Consider the following 10,896-nt stretch of genomic DNA (forward strand, 5'->3'; position numbering starts at 1 on the left):
GAGATTTATAGCTGTGTGAACACATTACGACCAACCAAGACACTTTTTTCCTCTTTAAGATTTTTTTCCTTCGTACTAGTCTACACTCATCATGAGATATACTTTATTCTTTGTATTGCGCACACATTCATTATCTATCTGTCTATCTTACTTACCACCGTATTAAATGAAATGCCAAGGAGAAAATCATATCGATAGTGTTGGCGTTTATACCAAACGGACCATCTTATTCAATTGAATATGATTGAAGTACATGATGATTGTATGTATATTATCTATCATATTCAATTGTATGTTCTTCAATCATATTTAATTGAATATGATTGAAGAACATGATGATTGTATGTATATTATCTATCTGTCTATCTTACTTACCACTGTATTAAATGAGATGCCAAGGAGAAAATCATATTATTAGTGTTGGCCTTTATACCAAATGGACCATCTTATTCAATTGAATATGATTGAAGAACATGATGATTGTATGTATATTGTGAAACATAACTCTCTCTCAATCTTTCTTCTCACAAAAGCGCAAACACATCACAAAGTTGTATAGGATGCACACATATGATATAATGAAACAACATAAAATATCCAGAGAGAGACTTTCATGAAAACCAAATACATCACATGTTTTGGAGTGGTTTCTTTCTCCTGTACAGTTTGGCAATATAAAGCTTTTTTTGTTTAAACCTGCCTATATCAATACTTCCCTTTTTCGAACATTGGAAATTTTCATTTATGCAAAACTTCTTTCACATACAAAAATTAAGGACTGCTTGGATCAAGTTTATGAGCTATTTTCCATGTTCATAAGCTTACAAGATTTGCAAGACATGTGCAACATGGTATAATTTTTTGGGATATAGATCATAGCTATTTGTATGAAGAAAGAGAAAATCCTACATGTCACTACATGTAATGGACACATAAGTAATCATAGTAGTTCTCAAGTGCAAAAGTCGTTATTGCAAAATTTGGGCAACCTCCACATTGCATACATAAGTGATAGGCGTAATATTGAGAGCATGTCTAGCTTGCATAAGCTTGGGAGGTACTATTCGAAGTGAGCATATTCTTGAACCACAAGGCAGATAACCTCGGATATCGATTGAAGTTGTCATCCACATAATATATCCCAAATCTTATTTGTAGCCCATAGATCGTCTCAAACCCATCAATAAGGGACCATACATACATGCCAAGTACATTTGCCCCATCTCTATTTGCCATCAAAACAAAAAATGAATTACCAATCATTAATAAACATAAAATAAACATAAGCCCAAAAAATGTATTCATATCAATCCTCATCCTCTCTCTCTCTCTCTCTCTCTCTCTCTCTCTCTCTCACACACACACACACACACACACACACACACACACACACACACACAAGCACTCCTTTTAGAGTCCAAAGTGTTAAAAGCATGTTGCTCTACCTTATCCCAACGATCAGAGATTTTAGATATGAGGAATAGAACTCCACTCGATTGATGTCATTCAATGTGTCATTGGTCGAAAATTCCAATCCATAACCTGTAACATCATAAATTCTATATTTTACATCACATGACTACATGTCAATAGGCCCTTGCATTAATGCCAATCACAACTTGCTTCCTAAACAAGGGCATGAGTTTATACATACACATGCATGCATAAGAGGGTACAAATGCGTGTGCGTGCTCTCGCGCATGTAACTTAGAGAGAGAGAGAGAGAGAGAGAGAGAGAGAGAGAGAGAGAGTCACCCACTAGTAAGAATGAAGCCAATTGGTAAGAATGAAACCAATTGGTAAGGAGAGATTAATTTACCTAATGCTGTAATATATGTTGGGAAGTTATTGTAATGGGTTCTCATGTACCCAACAATTTTCTCCATACACCATGGTACAGAATAATCACCATCATACTGCAAGGAGGAGCAACTCAATATCTCACGACAACAAGTGCAGATGAGAATTCAAGAAAACATAATTAATATCCACATAGCTTCATCATGTGAGAGACAGGCAAGTTGATTGGGAATATTGAATTACCTTGCCAATAGCCTCACCATCCTTATAGGCTGTCCAAAGAAAAAAGAAAAGAAAAGAAGAATGAATTGGAAGGGGCTTAAGCCAATGCTAAAACTTGAAGCCTTACCAAAGCCCTTCCCTAAAAAATTTTGAACATAAGTTTCAAATCTTACATTTGAATGAAGACTTTACCGGTTAGCTTAACGGCCGGATCTTGGAAGTAGCCCGTTATCGTTGTGTTAGTCTTGTACTCGTCCTCGTAGGTGCAATAAATTGCAGTGACTGCGTTCAAGCCGATGAAGTCCACAGAGCCGCGTATGCGTGCAGACTCTTCCTCCGTGAAAGAGGGTAGCCGTGAGCCCACCAGCTCCCGCATAACAGCAGGGTAATCTCCATATAAGATGGGATCCACAAACCTGTTTGGATTTGATCAAAGGCAAAACATATAGTTGCTAATTTGTCCACTCAAAATATAAAAGTAGAATAACCTGGCTTGATTATCCACATAATATAGTTTAATTCTCCACAAACTTGCTTGGAATCACCGCCCTTAATTGGAACAGAATATTCATAGCCAGGCCTTCACCTACCATCCCACTGTAAAATCTGTGGCTCTTTGAGCTGCATCAAGGTCCACGGTGGAGTTTGTGAGAGGCTCGAACCATCGGAACCAGATGATTAGCCCAATCTCGCCTTGCTGAGTGGCCTGCGAGAGGTCAACCAACACACAAATAAGAAGTAGTGGTACCCACCATTCTAGGCAAAATTAGTAAAATTACACACGCGCACTGCCGGACCTACCACATGCTTATGCATGCATCAATACAAAAAGGGGCGGACGAGTTGCGCATCTTCATCATCTGATCCTATCTAACTATTACTCTTCAACACGTAGAAACCCTGTGGTTGAGCAGTTGAAGTGGCCCACAGTGTCGGGGACACCAACTAAGTGGATAAGGCCTTGATATGAGGAGCAAGCAGAAGAAATCGAACCAATTCAAGGCTAGAAACTGGAGGATGCATGAGAAATCTTATGAAGCACCTTCTTGGACCAATGTTGGGTGTTTCATTGGATGAGGACTAACCGGAGTTGGAAGACTACAGAAGGTGCTCGTTTCTCGTGCACATTATGTTGCGCTCATCGAAAGTAGCTCCTCTTCTCAGCACGAAGGCTATCCAGTCTGGTAAGTTGTCCGGTTTGATGAGCATCAATTCACGGATGAATCTCATCCATGGTTTAGAGCTTACTAGGAGGCCATGCACCTGAGAGCACCTTAGATGTCAACATGCACGGAAGCTGTCTTCTTTCAGCCCTGAGTAACTGAACAGGAACCTTAATGCAAGTCACCAACAAAGACAAGACAAAAGCCGTCCATAGGACGCTACAAAAACTGTGGCCTTTGGCCTCCCAAAAGAGGTAATCTAAGACCTAAAAAGCCCCAACTCTTGACCTACCGAAAAGGGTCACATAACTAAAATGATTTCTTGCTTAGCTTTTTATAGGCCCTTCCAATCGGCCAGCTTCATTTGACAACTAAGCAGCATTAATGTTGCCCACACACCCTTCTAGAACTAGTATACTTGATCTTCGTCCAACAAGAAGCGCCTTCCCATGCTCTTTACAAACTTGCTACTATCCTTAACTGATATTTGTTGCTTAAATAAATCAGGGATTAGCCTGAAGATTGGCCATGTCCATGTATACACATGACATCCCCTCTTGCAAAACTTGATGATAGGATTTCAACCTTTGACATTGGATGACTATCATCATCACTTCTTTCTTCACGGACTCCCAAACTTATCATCCTTCCTTCTTGACAACCTTTTCACTGAAAACCTTGCCATGTCTTTGACTCCACTCCAAATCTAGCATTGCTAACTTCTCTCCTCACGGACTTCCAAACTTATCACCCTTCCTTCCTGACAACCTTTTCACTGAAAACCTTGCCATGTCTCTTACTCCACTCCAAATCTGGCATTGCTATCTGTGCATCTATTCCGCTTTGTCCATGCCATGTCCCTGAACGCTTCAATGGTCTCCTTCTCTAGGTTGATCATGGCATCCTTGGTCCACCCCCTTGGAGCCATTTTCCCGAGAGCCTTCCTTGGTATGCCCCAAATCGCATCAACCCCCAGAGCTATCATTCCTTTGGTTTTTGTTGACACCTACCAATCCCATGGGATTTCTACCCTCACTGTGTTACTCTCCTTCGACTTGTGCACCTTCCTGGGACATTTTAGCACTTAGCCTTGCTGAGCTTGATGCTCTGATACCAATGTTACAAGTGCGAAAGCTTCGTGTGTCTTCCTTCAGCCCTAAGTAAGTGAATAGGAACCTTGACGCAAGTCACCCACAACCAAAGAGAGAGAGAGAGAGAGAGAGAGAGAGAGAGAGAGAGAGAGAGAGAGAGAGAGAGAGAGCTATATTTCCATAGGACTGGTCTTTGGCCTTCCAAAAAAAGGTAATCTAAGACCTAAAAAGCCCTCTTGACCTACCCAAAAGGGTCAGATAACTAAAATGATTTCTTGGTTAGCCTTTTGTAGGCTCCCTTAAGCCACTTTTATTAGCCGACTGTTGGCCAGCTCCATTGGAACTAAACTCCATTAATGTTGGCGACACCCTGCCAAACTTGGTCCAATATGAAGCCTTCCGTAACCTTTAGGAGCCTGCTACTGCATGTTGCCCAAATCAAGAATTAGCCTTGAAATTGGCCATGTTCATGTGTGCACATGACATAAGATGTAAGCGGAGAAGAGTGTGTCGAGCACTCTTGATCAAGAATCAGCCTTGAAATTGGCCATGTCTATGTCCATGTGTGCACATGACATAAGATGTAACCGGAGAAGAGTGTGTCAAGCAGTCTTGACACATTAACCATCTCACTAAAGGAGTACATCCGTCTAGCACAGCCACCTTATCCCCATAGCCATGACATTCGTGTGGCAAGAGGATGTACAAATAAATTAAAGTGGCTGTCTCACTTTCATTATTGTCGGCCTAAGTGGCTGTCTCACTAACATCGGTTTAACAAAGAGCTACTCTGCCCACGGTATGGATTCAAATCTCCCTGCACGAGCGATGTCACTTGTGCATGTAGGTGGTAACATGTGTACTTTTTACTTTCAAGTCAAGATAATAATAATAATAAATCTAGAGCTCTAAGTTATCGTACTACATGGAAAGGCACGTACTCTCAATAACAGAGAGAGTGGAATAAAGTGTGAGGAATAAAATCATGATAGTATTTTTTTTAACAACTCTTTTCAAAACGAAGTTGACAACAAAGTGTCAAATTTAAAACGTATGCTAGAAAAAATTTGGGAAATTTAAATTCATCAAAGGGAAAAATTCGGGAAATTTGTCCCTTAACAAATTTTTTTCAGAGAGTGCATTTGTGCGTGCTATGTGCTGTCGTCCAGTTAAGCTACACACGCCCATCTTGCCGTCCATCTTGTAGCCTTGGGTATTGAACCCGGGAACCGATAGTTCTACCAATTGAGCTACACGCATGTCGGCCTCATATAAAGAAATTTGTTGACAATATTAATTTTCCGTCTTATTTTAAATGGGGTTTGATTACACACACACCTGGTATTCGTTTCTGTAGAGCTCCACTGCGGCGGCGTGGGCAAGGAGCATGTTGTGGCCGGCGATATAGGGCTCGGTGGAGGAGTCGCCGGCTGTGCAGTTGTAAGGGGGAAGTCCTACGCTGCACCTCCCGGGTGGGCAGTAAGTTCCTGCGTAGGCAAAAGGTATGAAATCGTTGCCCTCCTCAAAGGTCACCCAATGCTTCACTCGATCGCCAAATGCACTAAAGCAGGCGTTGGCAAAGTGCACAAAATCATCTCTGATAAGAGACACGCCATTTTTAATTAGCAAAATCTCTTATTAAGAGCTGCTCTTAATACGCAATTATATATATAACCGTTTAGTAGCTGCTGCTTGAAAAAACGTGTTTAAACTCATGGGATTCGGAGCGTAATTAATTATAAGTGATGAGAGATTCGGAGGGTAATTAATCGACACAAATAAGCAAGGTATACGCAGTACGCACATGAAGAGGGGACTTAACAGCCCCCCGTAAGCGTCTTCGAGGATCTGTGGCATGTCTTGCTCATACAGAGCAACCATGGGCTCAATGCCTGTGAACAGATAACGAAGCTTTGAGGGATAAGCAAGCCATTATTAATAAGCCTAATCAGGTATTAATTAAGGATCGAGGGTTCGGGTGTACCCGCAGCAATGAGGCGATCGATGACATCGTTGTAGTGGGCGACAGCCTTCTCGTTCAGCTCACCCGTTCCATCTGGAGAAAACCATAAAATGTGTCAAATTACTATTTTCTTTGGGGTTTAATCTAACTTTTCCTCCTTAAATCCTTCAATTTTTTTCAAATTATAAGAGCCAATTACTTGGGAACATCCTCGCCCAGGCGATGGAGAATTTGTATGAGTCCATCCCCAAGTCAGTAAGCAGCTCAATATCCTCCTACATTATAATATTAAGCATGCATAATGAAAGGTTATAAGGCCACTAATTAATCAATATTAAGCTGAAGAGGCAAAGCCATTAATCATGAAAAGCTGCTGCTAGAAAGAGAGGAGGCAGGCAGGCAATACAGGGTAACGGTGGTATTGATCGCCCCCATCGGCAGGAGTGGTGCCATCGTTAACGGTTCCTGTCGAGGACCATCCTCATTGTGTAAGCCAAAGCTTGCTTAATCAGAGCTGGCAAAGCTAGTTAATTACTAATTAGCAGGGGAAAGGGATTGACTGATGGTACCGTCTTGATGGGCATAGGCATCCCATAGATTGACACTTTTACCATCCTCGGATATGGCCGCTTCATGCTGTGTGTGTGTGAGAGAGACAGAGAGAGATTGATTATCACACAAGAGATGATGAGCTATAATAAGAATGTGGATTAGATGAGCTATAATAAGAATGTGGATTATTAAACCACCTTAATGACATTGAGAGGCCACAGCTAACCTTGACAGCCCAAGTGAGGGCTCCGAACTTGAAGGTTTCTGGGAAAGCCTTGCGATCAATGGTGGAGCCATTGGGGAAGAGCTCGCGCAGGAGGGTGGAGGAGGAGGAGGAGGGAGTCGCCGAAGCGAAGCGAGCCCTCCTCGGACAGCACGCAGCCAACAAGAAGAAGAAAAGCAAACGAGTGGAAGTGGCCGCCATCATCATTAATGTGCCAGCACTCGTGCCTGCCGACTGTTGTATTAATAGTACACTGATAACTGCACTTACGTAGCTTCATTGGATTTTTGAATCTCTATCGAGTGTAAATAACTTAATATTTTTTTTTGACGCAGGAGCGTCCTTTCCCAACACGAGGGCCTCGGAGTCTCTCACGTGTGCATCGCTCACCAGGTTTGCTGGGCGCTGCATTCAATGCTCCAGGTCTCTAATGACCTTCAAATTATGGTTTTTTTTTTATAAAATTGACCTTCAAATTATTCAAAACTACCTCCAATGAATATATATATATATATATAGGTCTCGAAGTAAAAACTATTAAATAACTTTATTTTTTTTTTTAAGCAGGAGCGTCCTTTTCGAACACGAGAGTCTCGGCGTTTCTCACATGTGCATCGCTCACGAGACCCTCCTTCACATTGTTTTTCAAACACCACGAGGTTTGCTGGGCGTTGCATTCAATGCTCCAGGTCTCGAAGTAAAAACTAATGACCTTCAAAGATACAAGCAATTCGAAAATAAGAGTTTGTAAATTGATTGATTACCTTGAAGTTTAAGATAATAAGACAATGTTTTTCATTAGATTATTATTGTTTATTGAGTTGTGATTCCAAGAAGGCTTTTTTATGACATGCCTAGTGAGACTGATTTACAAGATCAAGATAATTTGTGATTATTATTGTTTATTATTGTTTATTAAGTTGTGATTCCAAGAAGGCTTTTTTATGACATGCCTAGTGAGACTGATTTACAAGATCAAGATAATTTGTGCAATGCCTCAAGATCTATCTAGTTTCTTATTTGGAGTTAAATTTTATAGAATTAAGGCCAGTATGCTCTTACTTTAGAGTTTAGGAGGCCTACTAAAGTCTAGCATATACATGACTAGCTTAACATAAAATTATTTATCCAAGATCTATCGAAGATATGAATGAAAGAGAGCACGTTACTGAGAGAAAAGAATGTTATAATATTGAGAGTCTAATAGATGCAATGATTACCAAGTATGTTGATTTTATCCAAGAGATAGGTAACAAATAAAGAATCAAGTTAAGAGCTTATTATATCAAGTTAAGATCTTAGATAAGTAAGTCGTCAAGTCATCCTTTCCACGACTACTTGAAGAAATCTCAAGAGGAAGACCTATGGATATTTATAGTTTTCTTGAAAGTTAAAAGCATTCGACTTCTTAAGTACTATACCAAAAGTATAATAGGTGAGTAAGCAAAACTATTTCTTAAGGTCTAATTATTTAAGGATAAGATGTTTTTATCGTCGAGGAGGACGATTTCTTAATAGGGAGAGAATGTAACATACCTCCAAGATTAACCAAGTTATGATTAAAGATAATCTTAAGTTTTGGATGCTACAGATTTTAATAATGAATTCCAGCTGGTTTTCAGTGGTTTTTCACACCAGTAAAGATTCTAAGCGTTAAAATTAAGTGAAAATTCAAGATTGAGTTTTCAATTAGTTAGTATGCTCAAAGAAATCCTTTAAGTACATGTAGATAGACATGCAAATCGATATTTGATATAAAAAAAAGTAAAACGTGACATATTTTTGGAGTCGACTTTCACATACAGCTGATTTTGGCGATTCCATCCGCGTTGGGTTGTAGACTGCACATGTTTTGGTAATTTTAAGTACCTACATGACTAGTTTCTGATAACTGTGCACAGAGTTATACCTATTGCAGGTTGTTTTGCAGCCCTGACAGTGGATGTGAGAGGCTTACCAAATATACCAACAGATCTCCCACAACTTCTTGAGAGTAGACATGGATTCCCAATCAATCAAGACATCAAAAAATATATCGTCGAAGTACACAAACACTCCTTCTATTGTTTTGCTTTAAATTCTTTTGAGATTAAATAAATAAATCCATAAGCGTGTATATGGGAGAATCTGAGTCGATGTATGACATGCTTAACCATGGCAACGATGGGAAAACACCGTGAGAAGAGGAGAGGGGGGGTTTCCCACCGAGAGCTATTGTTGATTACCTTAGTCCAACTCATAGAATAAACATTTTTGGAGTTAAAGAATTAGAAGATAGAATATTTGACTAGTTTGTGACTAGATTTTAGGTATAACCTTCATTAGGGGTTGTTTTGTGAAGCATTTACCTTTCCATGTGTTTAGAATCAGATTTTTACATAAAGACAAAAGTTTTAGATGACAGAAAACTCTACAAGAGTGTATGAGATGCTAGAAAGGCAAATCTCTTTCGTTTTTTAATTAATCACTTGGCTGTTTTTTAGTTAATCACTTGGCTGTTTTTGATAATTTTGTGCCGAAAACATAACTTTGACCATTTTGAATGCTCTCAAAGAGACCTTAGAACTCATTTTTAGAGAACCATCACTGAGACATGCTTTATATAGCATTGGAAGTCCTGAAACTCTGTAGTTTTGACTTTTCTCTAATTCCAAATAGATAGGAAGATATTACTCTCCCAAAGAGACCAGTTATCAGGCTTTGCCTTAGAAATTACTATCAAGACTGACTATTTTACCTTTATAGACCTGATAGACTAACGTATAAGCATAGTTAAGACTTAGCTATAGTAACTAGAGATAATCTTACTAGTTAGAATGTGATAATTCAAAGACTAAGAGAAGTTAAGGACTATTTGAATTAAAAGTTGGTTTCTATACTTGAGGTTGATTTTGATTGATTTGAATATGCTTGTCTTGAAAGACTGTGGATTAGATATGAGTGTCTTGAAAGACTGTGGATTAGATATGAGTGTAAGATGATAACAATGACTTGTGATTACTTTGTTTTGAAATGAATGATTGATATGTATGTGTATGAATGATTGATATGCATGTGTATGATGAGACTCGACATGAGATTTTGAGATTCAGGCTGGCCGTCCTTAGACAGGGAACGTCGGACAGAGAACGAGATTTATGCCCTCTGGGAGCCATGTGGTAGAATCCACAAAGGATGAGATTCAGAAAGAGACATACCCGGGATAGCCGTAATGTCCAGTATGGAGGTTGGGTAGACGAGCATCGAAGAAAGCCCTAGATTGGCTGGATTTTGGTAGAATCCACAAAGGATGAGATTCAGAAAGAGACATACCCGGGATAGCCGCAATGTCCAGTATGGAGGTTGGATAGACGAGCATCGAAGAAAGCCCTAGATTGGTTGGATTTTGGTCATTATGACTAACCATGTTGTCGAGCATGGTGATGATGATAGAATCTTGAGATAGACACATATATTATGATTGATTGAGATGCTGTGTTTTAATTGATAGGTTTTAATTGATAGAGATTTATATAATGTGAATGTTTGTTTGAGATTACATGATTCTTTGCTTATGTGATAAATATGGCATGCATGCTTGTTTGCTATTTGAGAAGGTTCATTTGATTGTATTGCTATATAGAAATAGCACAATTAAGTGAGTTTCAATGTTGCTTAGATTAAGTTATACGATTAAGATATGGGTAGATTAAGTTGTACAATTAAGATATGGGTAGATTCGGGTACGTCACAAACTGGTATGGAAGATTTATAGAGAGGCATTTAATACTAGTATCTTGGATAAAGATCTAAAGGAGGGAGTGGTGAAGCTTATCCCTAAGCAGGCTACATGCAATAGATTTAATCACTGGAGACCCATAACTTTGCTAACTATAATTTACG

General features: G+C 39.4%; 1 protein-coding gene across 1 annotated transcript; it reads right to left on the bottom strand.

Moving 5' to 3' along the window:
- Positions 1-782: 782 nt before the first annotated feature.
- LOC147604856 (beta-glucosidase 34-like) lies at positions 783-7,225 on the bottom strand. Its single transcript, XM_086794621.1, has 13 exons — positions 7,018-7,225; positions 6,809-6,875; positions 6,646-6,704; positions 6,439-6,514; positions 6,261-6,332; positions 6,081-6,168; positions 5,615-5,873; positions 2,613-2,728; positions 2,215-2,438; positions 2,044-2,072; positions 1,820-1,916; positions 1,446-1,542; positions 783-1,225 (listed from the first exon to the last, which is right to left on the bottom strand). The coding sequence occupies exons 1-13, from the start codon at positions 7,219-7,221 to the stop codon at positions 1,036-1,038; spliced, it is 1,578 nt and encodes a 525-aa protein (XP_086650747.1). The 5' UTR covers positions 7,222-7,225; the 3' UTR covers positions 783-1,035.
- Between the last annotated feature and the right edge of the window lie 3,671 nt (positions 7,226-10,896).

The sequence above is a fragment of the Cibotium barometz genome, chromosome 61 (assembly GCF_041138505.1).
Source record: "Cibotium barometz isolate CiBa-2024 chromosome 61, ASM4113850v1, whole genome shotgun sequence".
Classification (NCBI taxonomy): domain Eukaryota; kingdom Viridiplantae; phylum Streptophyta; class Polypodiopsida; order Cyatheales; family Cibotiaceae; genus Cibotium; species Cibotium barometz.